At 43.3% G+C, this 21,171-nt stretch overlaps 1 protein-coding gene across 11 annotated transcripts in view; it reads left to right on the top strand.

Moving 5' to 3' along the window:
• Nucleotides 1–21,171, top strand: part of CADPS (calcium dependent secretion activator) — a 560,269-nt gene that overhangs the window by 279,021 nt on the left and 260,077 nt on the right. For all 11 annotated transcript variants that reach the window (XM_056524520.1, XM_056524514.1, XM_056524517.1 and 8 more), the window contains exons 7-8: nucleotides 8,784–8,895; nucleotides 9,348–9,487. In XM_056524520.1, the coding sequence (XP_056380495.1) occupies nucleotides 8,784–8,895; nucleotides 9,348–9,487 (252 nt within the window). The remainder of the gene's footprint in view (nucleotides 1–8,783; nucleotides 8,896–9,347; nucleotides 9,488–21,171) is intronic.

Genomic DNA, 21,171 nt, shown 5'->3' with positions numbered 1-21,171 from the left:
AAACAGGAGTGAGGGTTGGAAAGCAGATGCTGTCATGCAGAGCGCAGAGCGTTTTCCTTCACTCTCTGAAAAGAGTATCACTTCCCTGACATTTTCTAAGCCTTGGAGAAGGAAAGGTGATATTAATTAGAGCCGATGAAACAATGCAACACGTCTTCTATTGTTCTGTTTTAGGAAGGTACATGCAGTAACCCAGGGGGACATGTATCATTGCCTTTAGACTACTTATCTTGTCCAAAGATTTTGCGCAATTGCACTTTTTTTTGCATTTGAGCTGCATTTTTTTTGGGTGGATGATTTTCTAAAGTTGTCACTTGCTTGATGTACCATAGACACCTTAATCCAGTATACTGGAATGTATCATTTGCGCAAAAAAAAACTTTTTTTTTTTGCGCAATTGCGCTTTTTTTTTTTGGCAAAAATCAACAAAAAATTTTGGAGTGGTAGCAAGGACACGTAGAAAAGTGTCAAACGCTGGACGATGCAGGAGCCAGTACTCAGCACTGCAATACTACAACTACTCTCATCATGGGACAGAATCTGTCCCATGATGGTAGTAGTTGTATTACCGCAGTGCTGAGGGACGGCTCTTGCACATTCCTTGACTGTGGGACTCTATTGGGACTGTTAGGACTACTACTCCCATCATGGACAGACTCCGTCCATGATAGAAGTTGTAGTCCTGGGGCTGAGGTGCAGATCGCAGCAGGTCATTCTCTAGAGACCCGCAGCAATCCGCATTTATTAACTTAAAAAGCCGGCGGTACATGCGGCTCCACCGCGCTGCTGCCGACTCCTGTATACACTGTCATAATTCATAATCCCCGCCGCCGGGAGAGGGGAGCTCTGATTGGTGAAAAGCTATTAACCAATCAGAGCTCCCGTCTCCCGAGGGGTTTTTTGAATTATAAGAACTGTATATAGGAGCCCGCGGGCAGCGCAGTGTAGCCGTATGTACCGACAGCTTGTATAGTTAATAAATGCGGATCGCAGCAGGTCTCTGAAGAATGATCTGCTGCGATCTGCCCCTCTGCCCTTGGATTACTACTCCCATCATGGGGCAGAGTCTGTCCCATGATGGGAGTAGTTGTAGTACCGCGGTGCTGCTGAGGGATGGCACTTGCACATCCCCCGGCTGCGGGACATTTAGAACTACTATTCCCATCATGGGCAGACTCTGCCCATGATGGGATTTGTAGTCCAGGTGCTGAGGTGCAGATCGCTCCGGGTCATTTGTGGTACATGCGGCTACATCGCGCTGCCACCGGCTCCTATATACAGCTGTCATAATTCATAATCCCCGCCACCGGTAGAGGGGAGCTCTGATTGGTCAACAGCTATCCACCAATCAGAGCTCCCGTCTCCTGGCGGGGATTATGAATTATGACAGTGTATATAGGAACGGATGGCAGCGCGATGTAGCCGCATGTACCACTGACTTTTTAATTTAAATGCGGATCGCAGCAGATCATTCTGGAGATCTGCTGCGATCCGCATTGCATAATGCCATTGACGGCGGACTGCGCAGGTCCTTCTCGCATTCCGCCATTTATAAACGGCATTCAGTTAACCTGGCGATGCGCTGCATCGCACGGGTTAACTGGCGGGAGTCCCGCTGTTTCCAGCAGGGGACAACTTCTGCAACACCCCCCAGGACCATCTGTCGATTGTCCCGGTCAGCGATCACTGTGATTGGTCCCTGTGGACCAATTACAGTGAATTATATGACGAAGGGGTAAAGTTCATTTCCTCTGCTCTGCCCGCCGCTAGAAGTCCGAGCAGAGCAGGGGAAGATGACGCCGAGAGCTGCGGCGGGGACCGCGGCACTTACCAATTATCGGCGCGACAGTGGGGACTGGCGGCAGGTTCTCAACAGCTGGAGGCACACGGGTTGGTGTCTGCGGTGGCGGGTAAGTGGAGGAGGTGCCGGTGGGTAAGTGGAGGAGGCGGTGGCGGCATCTGCATCAGAGGCAGCAGTAAAGCTCTTCACTGCTGCTTCTGGTAGTTTCAAAACTACAACTCCCAGCCCTTCAGATGCCCTTCAGATGTTGCCGAACTACAATTCCCAGCATACCTTGGCAGTCTGGGCATGTTGAGAGTTGTAGTTTTGCAACAACTGGAGGCACACTGGTTGGGAAACATTGTCTGTTTCCTAACTCAGTGTTTCCCTACCTGTGTGCCTCCAGCGGTTGCAAAACTATAACTCCCAGCATGCACTGACAAACCATACATGCTGGGAGTTGTAGTTTTGCAACAGCTGGAGGAACACTGAGTTAAGTAACAAACTCTCAGTGTTTTGCAACCAGTGTGCCTCCAGCTGTTGCTTAACTACAGCCCCCCATGATGAGAGTTTTAGTTTAGCAACAATTGGGGGCTCACTGTTTAGGAACACGCTGCATTATGTTCGCTCTTCCCAGGGGAGAGCACAAAAAATTTACTAACCCATATTTCTTGCTTTACTTTTCTTCTCATTTCAGATACATGAATGCGGAGGACTACGTCAGATTCGGTGGACTGCGATGATGACCAGCATTTTTTTTTTATTTCAATATAATGGTTAACAAGGGCTGTGGGGGAGTGTTTTTTTAAATACAATTTTTTTTCAATGTGTTCGTGTTTTTTCATAATTGAGTTTTCAGGGTTAGTAGTGGAAGCCGGTCTTATAGACGGAATCCATTACTATGCCAGGGCTTAGCGTTAGCCCCAAAATCAGCTAGCGCTAACCCCCAATTATTACCCCGGTACCCACCACCACAGGGGTGCCGGGAAGAGCCGGTACCAACAGGCCAGGAGCGTCAAAAATGGTGCTCCTGGGCCTAGGCGGTAACAGGCTGGCGTTATTTAGGCTGGGCAGGGCCAGTAACAATGGTCCTCGCCCACCCTGGTAACGTCAGGCTGTTGCTGATTGGTTGTTATCTGGCTGATACTGAAAATAAGGGGAACCCTATGCATTTTTTTTTTTTATAAATAAAAAAAAAAACGTGTTTGGTTCCCTAATTTTTTCAGTATCAGCAAGATACCAACCAAGCAGCAACAGCCTGATGTTACCAGGGTGGGCGAGGACCATTGTTACTGGCCCTGCCCAGCCTAAATAATGCCAGCCTGTTACCGCCTAGGCCCAGGAGCGTCATTTTTGACGCTCCGGGCCTGTTGGTACCGGCTCTTCACGGAACCCCTGTGGCGGTGGGTACCGGGGCAATAATTGGGGGTTAACGCTAGCTGTTTTGGAGGCTAACGCTAAGCCCTGGCCTAGTAATAGATTCTGTCTACAAGAAGGCTTGCACTACTAAGCCTGAAAATTCAATTATAAAAAAACACAACACATTGAAAAAAATATATAAAAATAACACTCCCCCACAGCCCTCGTTAACCCTTTTATTGACATTTTAAAAAAACGCTGTTCATCGTCGCAATCCACCAAATCTGACATAGTCCTCCGCATTCACATATCTAAATTTAGAAGAAAAAAACAACAAAAAGTTTAGTAAATTTTTTTGTTTCCAAACACCAGCAAAAACGCAAGAAAAAAATGCAAGAAAAAGTGACAAAACGCAGGAAAAAGCTCGGACAGCTGGGACTGTTGGACAAAAAACATCAATGGAATCCGACCTCAAAGCAATAGAACAAAATCCCTGTCTCCACTATATATAGATCTCCTCTCCTCTGTATATATATATATATATATATATATATATATATATATATATATATTGCAGTAACACAGGTTTTGCTATACACCTTTTCCTGTGAGGTGTAGATCAGGTGTACGAATAAAACTGTGTGTAAATTTAGAACTTTGCACGAAATTTATCATGTGCCTTGCACAAGTATAGTAAATTTGGTGCAATTGCACCACATTTGGACCAACCAAAGTGATCTAAAAAAGACGTTTACCTACACCAACATTGATACATGTCCCGCCTAGTCCCTAATGCAGTGTTTCCCAACCAGGGTGCCTCCAGCTTTTGCAAAACTACAACTCCCAGCATGCACGGACAGCCTTCGGCTGTCTGGGCATGCCGGGAGTTGTAGTTTTGCAACAGCTGGAGGCACCCTGGTTGGGAAACACTGCTCTAAAGGCTTCTGTGATTAGTATTGGCAGCCATGATCTGACGAATGCTTGTGTTGGTATAAATGCTGGTGTACTAGTGTAGGGCATGCATCGCTGACACTCTGCCAATTTTTTTTTAATTTTGGCAGCCAGAACATGTTAAATGCCATGACTGCAATACTTGTGGCACATTGTGTTAAAGGGGTACTCCTGTGGAAAACTTTTATTTTTTTTAAATCAACTGGTGCCAGAAAGTTAAACAGATTCATAAATTACTTCTATTAAAAAAATCTGGATCATTCCAGTACTTATTAGGGGCTATATACTACAGAAGAAATGCTTTTCTTTTTGGATTTCTCTGATGTCACGACCACAGTGCTCTCTGCTGACCTCTGCTGTCTGTTTTTGGAACTGTCCAGAGCAGGAGAAAATCCCCATAGCAAACATATGCTGCTCTGGGCGGTTCCTAAAATCGACAGCAGAGGTTAGCAGAGAGCACTCTGGTCGTGACATCAGAGAAATCCAAAAATAAAAGCATTTCCTCAGTAGTATACAGCCCATAAAATGTATTAGAAGGATAAAGATTGTTTAATAGAAGTAATTTACAAATCTGTTTAACTTTCTGGCACCAGTTGATTAAAAAAAAAAAAAAGTTTTCCACGGGAGTACCCCTTTAAAGAAGCATCCTTATATAGTGAAGCAAAGGCTATAATTAAAGGGGTACTCCACTGGAAAACATTTTATTTTTAAATCAACTGGTGCCAGAAAGTTAAACAGATTTGAAAATGACTTCTATTCAAAAAAATTTTATCCTTCCAGTACTTATCAACTGCTGTTATGATCCACAGGAAGTTCTTTTCTTTTTGAATTTCCTTTTTGTCTAACCACACTGCTCTCTGCTGACACATCTGTCCATTTTAGGAACTGTCCAGAACAGGATAGGTTTTCTATGGGGATTTGCTCCTACTCTGGACAGTTCCTATAATGGACAGAGGTGTCGGCATAGAGCAGTGTGGTCAGACAGAAAGGAAATTCAAAAAGAAAAGAACTTTCTGTGGATCATACAGCAGCTAATAAATACTGGAAGAATTAAGACTTTTTAATAGAAGTAATTTACAAATCTGTTTAACTTTCTGGCACCAGTTGATTTAATTTTTTTTTCCAGTGGAGTACCCATTTAAAGAAAAATGCAGAGGTTCTTGTTTATGCCTTTTGATTACCAGTTAGCTAATGCAGGTGACATGAGAATGACTCCATGTTGGTTTGAAATTATATCACTGGTTCTCTAATGCAGCCTACATTTCCCATTAATCCTCTGGCTTTGGGTGTGGAGTTTGATCATTGCACCTGGTCATCTAAATAAGCTGCACTGGGTCTGTAAGCAGAAATGGATCTGGTAGGTGATAATGTAATCCTGTAGTTCACAGGAAGTCGGTTGACCTAGTACTAACATTGTGACAAGTAAGGCTCCTTTCACACTATGAGTATTCATCCATTATCAACCATCAATTTTCTGTGTAAAAACGGATGTATAATAATGGTTGAAATAATTCATCCGTTAAGACCCGTTATAACAGCCATCATGTACAGCCGTTTTAACACCTCTGCCTTCAGACTTCCACAGCCGGGACAACTACTACTCCCATCATGGAACAGACTTCTTTCCATGATGGGAGTAGTAGTTCCCCGTCTGTGGGTGGCTGGGGAGGCTACATTGATGTTGGTACTACTACCCCCATCATGAACAGACTCCAGGTAGTAGTACAAGGGCTGAGGGATTGATCGCACCGGGCCTCACTTCTGAGACCCAATGTTTTTAGAAGTTATTAAACAGTGGAGCGGGCAGCATGCTGCGCTCCCCTGTGATGCACAATGTATTTACTTTCATTTTTAAATTCCCCGCCGGGGGCCCTGAGTGGCCGATACTGAGGAGCCATTCAGGGCTCCAGGTGGGGTTTTCAAATAGAAACGCTGCGGTGGGGAAACACTGCAGCGCATTTATATATGTTCCCCCACAGCGCATTTATATATGTTCCCCCCCCCCCAGCACATTTATATATGTTCCCCCCGCAGCGCTATCATAAGCCCCCGGGAGCGCTATGAATGAAAAGTATTCTACAGCAGTAGATCTGGCCGGCGTGATGTGCTGCTGAAAGAATACTTGTCATTCGCGCTGCAGCGGCATCTGTGTATAGATGCGCTGCAGGGGTCAGACATATATCCATATGTCTGGCCCCCACAGCGCTTCTATAATCAAATGCCTTTGCTGCTCTAATATGAATGAAAAGTATTCTTTCAGCAGCACATCGCGCCAGCCCGATGCCTGCTGTAGAATACTTTTCATTTATAGCGCTGCCGGGGGTTATATTATAGCGCTGCGGGGTGAACATATATATAGGCGCTGCAGGGGGAACATATATAAATAAATGCACTGTGGGGGAACATATATATAAATGCGCTGTGGGCGGAACATATAAATGCGCTGCGGGGGGGACATATATATATGCACTGCGGGGGGAACATATATAAATGCACTGCGGGGGGGAACATATATAAATGTGCTGCAGGGGGTAACAGATAAATGCGCTTCGTGGGGCAAGATATATAGAAGCGCTGTGGGGGCCAGATGTATACCCCCAGCGATTCTATATATCTTTCCCCACCACAGCGCTTCTATTTGAAAACACCGTTGGGAGCCCTGAATGGCTTCTCCATACCGGCCATTCAGGGCTCCCGGCGGGGAATTTAAGAATGAAAGTAAATACATTGTACATCGCAGGGGAGTGGAGCATGCCGCCCGCTCCCCTGTTTAATAACTTCTAATTGCATCGGTGCAATCAATCCCCCAGCCCCTGTACTACAACCCCCATCATGGAACAGAGTCTGTTCCATGATGGGGGTAGTAGTACAAACACTAATGTAGCCTCCCCAGCCAACGGCAGACTCCCGCAGCTGGGGAACTACTACTCCCATCATGGAAACAAGTCTGTTCCATGATGGGAGTAGTAGTAGTCCCTCAGCACTGCAGGAGTCTACTGATGTCACCTCTTCTGAGCATGCTCAGAAGTAATAACGGATATTATAAACCAGGTGCAAATGGAATATATAAAGGCTCATCCGTTTGCCATAGACTTCAATGTTAAAAACAACGGCCGTTAATTTACCCGTTTCTTGTGACCGAAGAAAAATTTGTGCATGTGACGTTTTTTCTTCCATCACAATTAACATTATTCATGACGGGCTATAAAGGGTCATAGCGGATAATCAAAAAATCCCATAGACCTAAATGGGATTTTGTAACGGATGTTTAACATTCATTTTTAAAGCTTTTCTAACAGACGTTTATAACGGATCTTTTAACGGATGAATTTGATAGTGTATTCCTTAGGGCTATGACGTCACGAGCTCCCGGCGCCGGCTCCAGCGTTCGGAACAGTTTGTTCCAACGCTGAGCAGCGGAGTACCCCTTTAAGGGACCCTGTTAAAGATTTTGCATTAGTGCTCAGGGGTATAAACCACAGCGGGCAGCAGAGCAAGAAAGGTTAAAGACTGTTCTATTTTACTTACCTCTCCCTGATCAGATAAAAAAAATAAATTGCTGCTTCTCCAGTCTCGAAAACTTCTGTGTTTCTGGGACTGGAGATGTGATGTGATGCCACGCCCCCTCGTGATGCATCACCAAACCCTCTCCATTCATATCTATGGGAGGGGGCGTGATGGCCGTCATGCCCCCTCCCAAAGACATGAATGGAGGGGGCGTGACGACACGTCACGTCTCCCGTCCTAGAAACACAGAAGTTTCCAAGACTGGAGAAGCAGCCCCGCATAGAATGCGGGTGCTTTAGGGAGATCGCGGGGGCCCCAGTGGCGGGCCCCCCACAATCAGACATCTTATCCCCTATACTTTGGATGGGGATAAGATGTGGTTGGCCGGAATACCCCTTTAACATGTAAGTATGGGTTCTTTTGGGACTTCCTGGGTGAGTCGTTGATGTGCTTTTGTTCAAATTGTGGTAGGTAAGCCACTCCTAGGGAGGTTCACCACTGTTCTAAATGTGAGGATAATGACTGTACCAGAGACATAACATTGGCCTAGTAACCCTTTCCACCCTGATAAATTTCAGTGACTTCATGTACTGCTTTTTTAGACCTTCTGTTTCAATCCAACAGGATGTTCAAGTGAAGCTCAACCCACTTGTCAATTGAATTTGGTTAACTGGTTAATTTTACATAGGGGCAAGTAGGGCTAAACAACATTTTCCTAAAATAGACTTTTGTGTTTTCTTGGATTTAATATTAAAAGTACTTTGATGATGTGAATTATTCAATAGTGACAGATACGCAAAAAATAGAGGAAACTGGGAAGGGGGCAATTACTTTTTCACAGCACTGTATATACATTTGGCTCAGCATCCCAAACCAAAAACTGTTATTACTCTGGGACATAAATAGAATTCTGAATTCCTAAAAGTGTCTTCGTAAGAGATGGGTTAAATAAAACAAGTTGGATTACTGCTGATTTGCAACATCTTGCACCTACAAGATCTTAGCACTGAGCCACCATAGCAGACATCTGTCTCACATTAACTAGAGAGACAATTAACACATTTCTTGAAACAGAGTTGTAGCACATTTTCGTGCTACATTGTCATTTTCAATTTAACCCATTCCTTGACCTCCTTATCATTCAATTACGTGGTAACTTATATCTGTTTCCTTTTTTGTCTTCCAGTTGGGGAACACAAGGAGATTTCAATACCACACATGCCCTGCCTGCCGTCAAGGTCAAGCTCTTCACCGAAAGCACAGGGGTTCTTGCACTGGAAGATAAAGAACTTGGACGGGTAAGATCTGTCAGGACACCTGTTGAAACTGATGCAACATTTGTTAACATCTATAGATAGGCAGAATTTGGATTTTTTTGTTTTTGTTTGTTCACCTCACTGGTCAAAGCGGTTGTCAATGCCTGCCATGTGCCCTCCCTTAGAACAGTCCTCTATTTGCCAAATAATTGCTTATATAAAGCAGCTTTCACTTATACGGCACCACATTTATTAACATAGCGCGTATGGAAAAATTGTTAGATTGTTAGACTTTCTGGCTGCCGCACATGTATATCAGTAAAGTGCACCAAACGACTGCATATCATTTTTTACTTTGTACATCTTCTCTTATTCTAGGTAGGCATAAAAATTGTCTGAAACATATACATTTTAATATTTTTTAACAATTTGTTGTGGGACATTTTTATAACAAATGTATTGTATTTTATTTTTTATACCTGTGTATTTTAAAGGTTGTTCTACACCCAACACCCAACAGTCCCAAACAGTCGGAGTTCCATAAAATGACAGTGTCCAAAAACTGCCCAGATCATGACTTGAAGATCAAATTAGCAGTCCGAATGGATAAACCACAGAACATGAAGCATTGTGGGTAAGTAATAAACTCTTAGTTAAATTATTTAGGCTGCTTAAAGGAGTACTCCAGTTTACTAAAATTTACCATTTGGATAGGGGATAAGTGTCTGATTGAGGGTGGGAGGTCCATCTGCTTGGACTTCCCCCGCAATCTCCAGTACGACACCCCTGCTCTTTGGATAAAAAGAGCTGTGTCGACCACAGCACAAAAAAGTGGTCAACACGCCCCCTCCTTGTATCTCTATTGGAGAGCCGAAGATACACAAGCACTGTATCTCCGTCTCTCCCGTAGAGATACATGGAGGGGGTGTGTCGGCCAGAATTTCTGATCCACACAGCTCTTTTCATGCAGTGAGCCGGGCTGTGCGACCAGACACTTATCTGCTATCCTTTGGGATAAACTTTAGTAAACCGGAGTACTCCTTTAAAGAGTTTTTGCAGGGTATGAAAAATACAGCTCTGCTCTTGACTCACATAAGTGAGTTAAAGGACATCTGCAGCGTAATTAACACTTATCCCCTATGCACAGGATAGGGGATAAGTGTTTGATCACGGGGGTCCTACCGCTGGGACCCCCTGTGATCTCCTGTACGGGGCCGCGGCTATGCCGGGGCTCTCCCGTGCAGGGGGCGTGCCAGCTGCAGCATGACGTTGCAGCCGGCATGCCTCCTCCATGCATCTCTATGGGAGAGGCGGGGAGGCAGTGTTCCTGCCTCCCCGTCTCCCCCATAGAACTGTATTGGGACGGGGAGGAGACGGGGCATCAGCGTCAACCTCTAGGTCGACGCTACGCGCCTTCAGCATTCACTATGAGCGCTAATGGTGGCGCCCTGTTAGGGAGATCGAGGGGGGTCCCAGCGGTCGGACCCCCCGCGATCAAACACTTATCCCCTATCTTGTAGATAGGATATAAGTGTATATTGTGCTGCAGTTGTCCTTTAACCTCTTACTTTTTTGTAAATATTTAATTATATCTTTTCATGTGACAACACTGAAGAAATTACACTCTGCTACAATGTAAAGTAGTGAGTGTACAGCCTGTATAACAGTGTTAATGTTGTGTCCGCTCAAAATAATTCAACACACAGCCATTAATGTCTAAACCTTGGCAACAAAAGTGAGTACACCCCTAAGTGGAAACGACCAAATTGGGCCCAATTAGCAACTTTCCCTCCCCAGTGTTATGTGGCTGGTTAGTGTTACAAGGCGTCAGGTGTAAATGAGAAGCAGGTGTCTTAAATTTGGTGTTATCACTCTCACACTGTCTAATACTGGTCACTGGAAGTTCAACATGGCCTCTCATGGTAAAGAACTCTCCGAGGATCTCAATAAAAAAATTAAAAAAATGAATTGTTGCTTTAAATAATGATAGCCTAGACTATAAGATGATTGCCAAGACCCTGAAACTGAGCTGTAGCACAGTGGGCAAGACCACACAGCGATTCCACAGGACAGGTTCCACTCAGAACAGTTGAGTGCATGTGCTTAGTGTCATATCCAGAGGTTGTCTTTGGCAAAAAGATGTATGCTGCCGGCATTGCTGCAGAAGTTGAAAGGATGGGGGGGGGGGGAGGCTGTGCCTGTCATTGCTTAGACCACACGCCACACACTACATCAAATTGGCCTGCATGACCTGTTGTGCCCTAAGGAAGCCTCTTCTAAAGATGGAGCACAAGCAGACTACGGACTTGGATTACTGGAACCATGTCTTGTGGTCCAATGAGACCAAACTAAGCTTATTTGGTTCAAATGGTGCCAAGTGTGTGTCGTGACAACCAGGCAATGAGTACAAAGACAAGTGTGTCTTGCTTACAGTTAAGGAGTGTCATGGTCTGGGGCTGAGTGCTTCTGGCACTGGTGAGCTACAGCTCATTGAGGGAACCATAAATGCTAATATGTACTGGGACATACTGAAGACACACCTCTAAGACGACCACTGCCTTTCTAAAAAAAAAAAAGCGTAGGGTAAAGGTGGTAGATTCTCCAAGCATGTCCCCAGACCTAAGCCCTATTAACCCCTTAAAGGGGTACTCCGCCCCTAGACATCTTATCCCCTATCCAAAGGATAGGGGATAAGATGTCAGATCGCCAGGGTCCCGCTGCTGGGGACCCCGGGGATCGCCGCTGTAGCACCCCGCTATCATTACTGCGCAGAGCGAGATCGCTCTGCACGTAATGACGGGCAAAACAGGGGCCAGGGCATCGTTAGGCCCCCTGCCATAGACTTGCATTAAGGGGACGGGCCGTAATGTCATGAGGGGCGGAGCCATGACATCACGCTACTCCGGCCCCTGCATCGCCCGTCATTACGCACAGAGCGAACTCGCTCTGTGCAGTAATGATGGCGGGGTGCCGCAGTGGCGATCCCCGGGGTCCCCAGCAGCGGGACCGCGGCAATCTAACATCTTATCCCCTATCCTTTAGATAGGGGATAAGATGCCAGGGGCGGAGTACCCCTGTAAGGACTCAGCATTTTTCAGTTTTTGCATTTTCGTTTTTTTCCTCCTTACCTTTTAAAAATCATAACCCTTTAAATTTTCCACCTAAAAATCCATATTATGGCTTATTTTTTGCGCCAGCAATTCTACTTTGCAGTGACATTAGTCATTTTACCCAAAAATCCACAGCGAAACGGAAAATAAATTGAAGGAAAAATGCCATTTTGTAACTTTTGGGGGCTTCCATTTCTAGGCAGTGCATTTTTCGGTAAAAATGACACCTTATCATTATTCTGTAGGTCCATAAGATTAAAATGATACCCTGCTTATATAGGTTTGATTTTGTCGTACTTCTGGAAAAAATCACAACTACATGCAGGAAAATGTATACGTTTAAAAATGTCCTCTTCTGATCCCTATAACTTTTTTATTTGTCCGCTTATGGGGCGGTTTGAGGGCTCATTTTTTTTCGCCGTGATCTTAAGTTTTTATCGGTACCATTTTTTGTTTTGATCGGACTTTTTTTTAATCATTTTTTATTCATTTGTTAATGGTATAAAAAGGGACCAAAAATACACTATTTTGGACTTTGTAATTTTTTTTACGTGTACACCATTGACAGTGTGGTTTAATTAACGATATATTTTTATAGTTAGGACATTTAAGCACACGGCATAAAACAAGTGCGGACATTCCACACATTTGACTAACCGGCGGGTGCTAGGACTGCTGGGATATGTGGCATCTCATAGACGGCAATGCATTTATTTGTGGTATCCACAGAAAGAATAGATGAGTCTTCTTTCTGCGGACGTCAGAATCTGCGCCAGAAACATCTGATATGGTATTGCATGAAGTGCTATGTCATGATATGAAGCTATGAAGTGCTACATTTGGATATTCCGGAAGTGAACATAGCCTCAGTCTACACTGATACATTGTAACAAACTGTTAGCACAAAAGATAGATTTAGCTTACAATGGAGTGTTAGTCTGGGTTCACATCACGTTTTCTCCCATACGGGAGCGCATACGGCTGGGGGAAGCTAAAACCTCGCACTCCCATATGCCTTTCTTTGCCCTCCCGTATGTAATTCATTTCAATGAGCCGGCTGGAGTGAAACGTTCGGTCCGGTCCGCTCATTTTTGCGCCGTATGCGCTTTTACAACCAGACCTAAAACCGTGGTGGACCACAGTTTTAGGTCCGGGGAAAAAGCACATACAGAGCAAAAATGAGCCGACCGGACCGAACGTTTCACTCCGGCCGGCTCATTGAAATGAATTACATACGGGAGCGCATACGAAGGCATACGGGAGGGTGAGGTTTTAGCTCCCCCCTGCCATATGCGCTCCCGTATGGGAGAAAACGTGATGTGAACCAGCCCTTAGACTGACAGCAACAAGAGAATGTATAAACTGTAAGGATCCATAATACACGTAATGATTTTATCAAATCATGTGGAAAGAAACAGTAGAGCACTTGCTCATAGCAACCAATCAGATTGCTTCTATCATTTTTAATAAGGCTTCTGAAAAATGAAAGCTGGATTCTGGTTGGTCGCTTTGGACAGCTGCTCTGCTGGTCCTTTGCACAAGTTTTGCTAAGTCTCATGATAAAATATATTAGAAAGGTGTAAAAACTTTTCACTATACAGTTGTCGGCTTCACTAAGATTCCAAACATGGTTGCCCAGAAGCTCCACTCCTGTCCATGGTTTCTATGTGGTATTACACTTCTTCCCCGTACATTTATAATATGAGCTTTAATACCAGACAAATCCTGAGACAAGAGTGCCCATGTTTCTGGATAAAAATGAAAATGCAGACTCATTTTTCTGTTCCTAGACAATCCCTTCTTTACCGTTCAGTATAGAGTATCCATATTTGATATGTGAGGCTGCAACTCCAGACTCTCAGTCAGTCAGCTGATTGAAGTATGCCCATGAGTCTGGCCATGATTAAGCGCATGTGAGCGAGAAACGGCCCATCGGCCACAGTTGTATCCATGACCTGATGGAATAAACTTCGAGTAACTGCAGTTCCAGTGTCTCCTCCGTTTTCTTTTTACCATTGTTACCTGTCATTAGCAAAAACTTTTTATATTATGTAGATAATACCATTATATATATATATATATATATATATATATATATATATATATATAAAGCAAAATCATCTGTAGTTGCAGTATCTTGTAATACCTTTTTTATTGGACTAACAAGATTTTGTAGAGACAAGCTTTCAGGATTCCTCCCTTTATCAAGTCATAAGCATTTCTGAGCTCACAAGGAGAAAACACACGTTCTATCTCACAAATATGCAGGGGTTAAAACAACATATGTGGAGAATGGACATTAAGTTGGGCCATAAATTGTATAGCTATAGGACGATAGACTACAGATAAGGGTGAGGGGCGGGGGGCTTGAGAGCAGAGGTGAGAATGGTGGTTACGCTGGACAGAGGAGAAAGGACAATTTTTCTACAGATACATTGATGATATTTTCATTGTTTGGACTGAAGGAGAGGATGAACTCAAACAATTTTATGATGCCTTCAACACATTTAATCCATCCATCAAACTCAAAATGGACTTCTCTACAGAAAGTGTAAACCTTCTGGACACCACTGTAACTATAAACAAGGACACAATGCAGACATCTGTATACAGAAAACCCACAGACCGATCCAGCTACACAATTCAAGTTCCCATCCGTCGCACACCAAAAAAGGCATTATATCAAGCCATCAGGTACCACCGCATCTGCTCCAACCCTGATGACAGAGACACACATCTACAAACGCTAGCTGAGAAATTTAAACAAAAAGGTTACAAACCAAGGACCATCCATAAGAAAATCCACTCTGCTCTTCAAACACCACGTGAACACCTGCTGCAATGCAGAGAGAAACAAACCTCATCACGCATACCACTGGTAACCACATACAATCCCACCCTTGAGGAAATACGCAAAATCATCAAGGATCTGCAGCCAATACTAGCAGAAGATGAGGTGTTAAAGCAAATCTTTCCTGAACCACCCATCTTGGCCTTCAGACAACCACCCAACTTAAAACAAAAGCTGGTCAATAGGAAACTACCCACAGAAACATCAGATACAGACAATGGGACCAAACCCTGCACCAAACCGTGCTGTAAACTCTGTCAACACATCTGAACAAATTCTGAGGCCTCCCACAACAACAAGACATACAACATCAAGGGACAATACTCCTGCACCACAGAGAATGTAGTCTACATGATACAATGCACCAAGTGTGACCTGGGATGTTACATTGGTGAGACCAGTCAGCCACTCAATAAAAGGATGAACCTCCACAGATCGTCCATCAACAACCATAGAGAAAAGGACTATTGCACCCCAGTTGGACACCATTTCACCCAAACAGGTCACTCCCTACAGGACCTCAAAATCAAGATCCTGAAAGGAAACTTCAAGAACACCCAGGAAAGAAAGACATTTGAAGCCTTTGGCTGTCCAGGCATCCTGGGAGTTGTAGTTTTGCAACATCTGGAGGCACCCCGGTTGGGAAACACTGGCCTAAAACAGTGTTTCCCAACCAGGGTGCCTCCAGATGTTGCAAAACTACAACTCCCAGGTTGGGAAACACTGTGCCCGACCTCCACCCCACCTTACTGTAAGGGCATGCTGGGAGTTGCAGTCCTGCAGCTGGGGGCAGGGGACAAGCTTGTCACTTGCCCACACATCTCCTGCACCACACAACTACAACTCCCAGCATGTCCTTACTGTAAGGGCATGCTGGCAGTTGTAGTCGTGCGGGGCGGGAGATGTGTGAGCAGGTGATAATAAATGTACTAACCCATTTTTTTTTTCTTTTCATTTCAGATCCGTGTATCCTGTGGACTCCTTCGGATTCGGTGGACTACTTCGATGGCCAGCGTTTTTCTTTGTTTTTATTTTAATAAAATGGTTAACGAGAGCTTGTGGGGGAGTGTTTTTTGTAATAATTTTTTTTTAAAACCTGTTGTGTTTTTTCCTTACTTTATTTGACAGGCTTAGTAGTGGAAGCTGTCTTATAAACGGAGTCCATTACTAAGCTGGGCTTAGCGTTAGCCACAAAAACAGCTAGCGCTAACTCCCAATTATTACCCCGGTACCCAACGCTACAGGGGTGCTGGGAAGAGTCAGTACCAACAGGCCCGGAGCATCAAAAATGGCACTCCTGGGCCTAGGTGGTAACAGGCTGGCGTTATTTAGGCTGGGGAGGGCCAGTAACAATGGTCCTCGTCCACCCTGGTAACATCAGGCTGTCACTGTTTGGTTGGTATTTGGCTGAGAATAAAAATAGGGGGGACCCTATGCGTTTTTTTTTTTAAATAAATAATTAAATATTAAGAAAAAAAAACACATAGGGTCCCCCCTATTTTTATTCTCAGCCAAATACCAACCAAACAGTAACAGCCTGACGTTACCAGGGTGGGCGAGGACCATTGTTACTGGCCCTCCCCAGCCTAAATAACGCCAGCCTGTTACCGCCTAGGCCCAGGAGCGCCATTTTTGATGCTACGGGCCTGTTGGTACCGGCTCTTCATGGCACCCCTGTGGCGTTGGGTACTGGGATAATAATTGGGGGTTAGCGCTAGCTGTTTTTGTGGCTAATGCTAAGCCCGGCTTAGTAATGGACTCCGTCTGTAAGACAGCTTCCACTACTAAGCCTGTCCAGTAAAGTAAAAAAAAAAAACAACAGGTTTAAAAAAAAAATTATTACAAAAAAACACTCCCCCACAAGCCCTCGTTAACCATTTTATTAACATCAAGCAAAGAAAAACACTGGTCGTTGAAGTAGTCCACCGAATCCGAAGGAGTCCACAGGATACACGGATCTGTAGAATAAGTAAAAAAAAAAAAAAGAGTAAGTACATTTAGGGAGAAAAAACAGTGTTAAAAAAATGTAATAAACACACACACACACACACACACACTAAACGCCGTTTACCACTGTTCTGAGCCATGACTACAATTTAGTTCTTGAATTTAGTTATTGAATTATTGAATTATTTACAAAAGATCCAGAAGGAAACCTAGCAGCCAAACCTATTCAGACAGCAGGAAAAAGGAACAGACTATTTTTTCTACTAAATGAAGTAAATTTCCCACTTTTGCCTACGTGTGCCAAATTTATTAACACCGTGCAACAATTTAGTAAATTTGTCGCACATAGTCAAAAATGAAGTAGAAAAAAACAGGGTAAAAACCAGACTACATAGTAAAAGATTAGTAAATGCCCCTCATAGTTATTTTTGACATTATATTAAAAGTTTTTGCTAATGACAGGTACACTTTAAATGGTTCCTATGGTAGACCTATAGACTTCTATTATGTAAAAGTGTCCAAAAGTAGTCTACTTGGACCTGTTTGTCCCCTCTACATTAATGTACAATTTTTGTGGTACAGAAACTTTTTTGCTTGTTTACAGCTTTTACATAGTTTAACCTATTAACAAACAAAAAACATGCATACGTTTAAAATGTATTCAAACAGATACAGACATACATCACAAACAAAAACCTAAACCATAAAATGAATGTCACATTGAGGCAAATTGGTCTTGTTTTGGTACATATGTTTATGGTATAGATGTTAACCTACTCATAGGTGGAGATTTATCAAAACCTGTCCAGAGGAAAAGTTGGCCAGTTGCCAATAGCAACCAATCAGATCGCTTCTTTCATTTTTAACAAGGTCTCTGCAAAGTGAAAGAAGAAATCTGATTGGTTGCTATGGGCAACTAGGCAACTTTTCCTCTGGACCGGTTTTGATAAATCTCCCCCATATTGTTTAATAGATGCAAGTTCATACTTTAAGTAGTGGCTGTGCTCCGGGGGGGTAGCTTTAGAGGATGATGAGGTAGTAATAGCACTGCTGCCCAAAAAGGCCCCGAAGCACATCTGCCCCATAAGAGACCAGTATTTTAATTCCAAACAACAACTTTAGGGGAAACCCCCAAAGAGGTACCCTAAACTAGAACTCTCCAAAAAAGATAAATAAAATATAACTTTTATTAAATACTTAATTAAAATGACTTGTTGTAGTTCAACTTGACACCACTGGGTGTCAGTATCACACTGAATTAAAAGCACAGCTATAGTCCAGCTAGCACATAGATACTGATGAGCTCATAGTGTAGCCACTATAGTGTTGTGCTGTTTTTATCTTGCATGGCCAATTAATTGGCTACAATTAATTGAAATACTGGCTGACTATAATGCTGCAGTTAAAATGTCACACAAACCTAAGTCCTGACGTTTCGTTGGCACCCCAACCTCATCAGAGGACTGGCGGCAAGCACTACTAGCGGGGGGCCTTCGGATAGCGGATATGTTTTTATGCATGAGACTTATCCTTTAAGCCTCTTGCTGTGCCTCTTTAAAGGGTACTCTGCTGAAAAAAAAAAATTATCAACTGGGGTCAGAAAGTTAAACAGATTTGTAAATTACTTCTTTATAAAAATCTTAATCCTTCCAGTACCTTTCAGCTGCTGCATGCTCCACAGGAAGTTCTTTTCTTTTTGAATTTCCTTTGTGTCTGACCACAGTGCTCTCTGCTGACACCTCTGTCCATGTCATGAACTGTCCAGAGTAGGAAAGGATTCCTATGGGGATTTGTTCCTACTCTGGACAGTTCCTAAAATGGACAGAGGTGTCAGCAGAGAGCACTGTGGTCAGAAAGAAAAGAAATTCAAAGTATACAGCAGCTGATAAGTACTGGAAGGATTAAGATTTTTTACCAGAAGTAATTTACAAATCTGTTTAAATTTCTGTTTAAATGTTTTCCAGCAGAGTAACCCTTCAAGGGCAGGTCCTCAATCTGATGTTCCTTACTTATTGCAGTAAAATGGGTATTTTCCAGCATTAATAGAACCGGACAAAGACCTGATTATCAGACATCTTGGACCATAAAACAGTCCTAAAAAATATATGAAATGTTAAATTGTTAATTTTGCATCTAGTAATCCAGAAATTCTAATAACTACCACATACCTACCACATCATTTAGTATTCCACAAGATCAGAAGCAAAGCACAGAGTTTAATCCAGAGTATGTTTTGTTCCGAAAGTTACTGAACTTTCACTGAGTTCAGATACAATTATGTTACATATTGCTAGAGTATGAGACCCCGGTGAAATGTGCATTAAATCCCATGTCATGTCCCCTCTGAGAAGGAATTACCGGTATAAAATCTCTGAACACTTCCATCATCATTACGAGACCCTGCAGACAAGTCATCCCTGAGACCAGTGTTCTGCGATCTGTGCTCCATCAGTGATTGGAAGTGAAATTGTCCGGTCTATAGGCATTACCTTAGGAGGCCTGACCGCAGTGTATCCAAACAGATGGGACTTTGCCTCTTTTGTCCTTAACATAAAATCAATCTGAGAAATACTGAACAGAATATACAATATAGAAATGGCACAAAACACTAGAACAAACCCAACAGCCATGTTGTGTAAGCGCTCAATCCGTACTATGACACCATTCATTTTCATCGTGTACTACAAAGCTACAGTATTTTAATTTATATTTTTTAGTTTATTAGTCAAAATTACAAATAAAACAGATTTTGTATATAAATAAACATCTAAAATTTAAAACCACAATTAAATAAATCCCAATTAAATCAATCCCATTTCACCTCAAAAGTGCCATATACAGTGGGGAAAAAAACTATTTAGTCAACCACCAATTGTGCAAGGTCTCCCACTTTAAAAGATGAGAGGCCTGTTATTTTCATCATAGGTACACTTCAACTATTAGAGACAGAATGAGGGAAAGAATACAGGAAATCACATTGTAAGATTTCTAATTAATTAATTGATAAATTCCTTGGTAAAATAAGTATTTGTTCACTGACAAACAAGCAAGATTTCTGGCTCTCAGAGACCCGTAACTTCTTCTTTAAGAGTCTCCTCTGTCCTCCACTTGTTACCTGTATTAATGGCCCCTGTTTGAACTTGTTATCAGTATAAAAGACACTTGTCCACAACCTCAAACAGTCACACTCCATACTCCACTATGGCAAAGACAAAAAAGCTGTCGAAGGACACCAGAAACAAAATTGTAGACCTGCACCAGGCTGGGAAGACTGAATCTGCAATAGGCAAGCAGCTTGGTGTGAAGAAATCAACTGTGGGAGCAATTATTAGAAAATGGAAGACATACAAGACCATTGATAATCTCCCTCAATCTGGGGCTCCACGCAAGATCTCACCCCGTGGTGTCAAAATGATCACAAGAACAGTGAGCAAAAATCCCAGAACCACTCGGGGGACCTATTGAATGGCCTGCCGAGAGCTGGGACCAAAGTAACAAAGGCTACCATCAGTAACACACTACGCCACCAGAGACTCAAATCATGCAGTGCCAGGCGTGTCCCCCTGCTTAAGCCAGTACATGTCCGGGCCTGTCTGGAGTTTGCTAGAGAGCATATGGATGATCCAGAAGAGGATTGGGAGAATGTCATATGGTCATATGAAACCAAAGTAGAACTTTTTGGTAAAAACTCAGCTCGTTGTGGTTGGAGGAGAAAGAATGCTGAGGTGCATCCAAAGAACACCGTACCTACTGTGAAGCATAGGGGTGGAAACTATATTATTTATATATAGTGGGATCAGATGGATTTTAAATGTAGCCAACTTCAGGAGCTGAACTAGAAGTGTGATTTTAAAAGCTATACAAGACTGCTTAGAGTAGTGCCCTATGGCCTAAGAAATTGATGTCTCACTCTCTCAAGGATGAGCTATTGATTTCAAATCGAATTATGTAATGCTTAATTTTCCCTGTGATGGTGCTGCAGGGGTATAGACCCTTTGCTGCCAGGATCCATTACAGATTACAGCTGATGGCTAGGGTTTCCAGAAATTGGACTTTCCTTTATCACCTACTAGCTGAATACCCGGTGTTGCCCGGTTTTTCCTTCCTAATCCTTGTTGGGGAGGAAAATAAACAAAGGAGGAAGCTTTTGACTTCATATCCCGTCCTCATATATTGTTGTCATATCCCATCCTCACATCTCGTCCTCATATCCTGACCTCCTATCCCGAACTCTTATCCCAACCTCCTATCCCGACCTCCTATCCTGACCTCCTATCCCGACCTCCTATCCCGACCTCCTATCTCAACCTCCTTTCTCAACCTCTTATCTCAGCCTCCTATCTCAACCTCCTATCCCATCCTCCTATCCCGGCCTCCTATCCCGTCCTCATATCTCGACCTCCTATCCCG

Source organism: Hyla sarda, chromosome 6 (assembly GCF_029499605.1).
Source record: "Hyla sarda isolate aHylSar1 chromosome 6, aHylSar1.hap1, whole genome shotgun sequence".
NCBI lineage: Eukaryota > Metazoa > Chordata > Amphibia > Anura > Hylidae > Hyla > Hyla sarda.
This window is presented reverse-complemented; position numbering and strand designations above follow the sequence as displayed.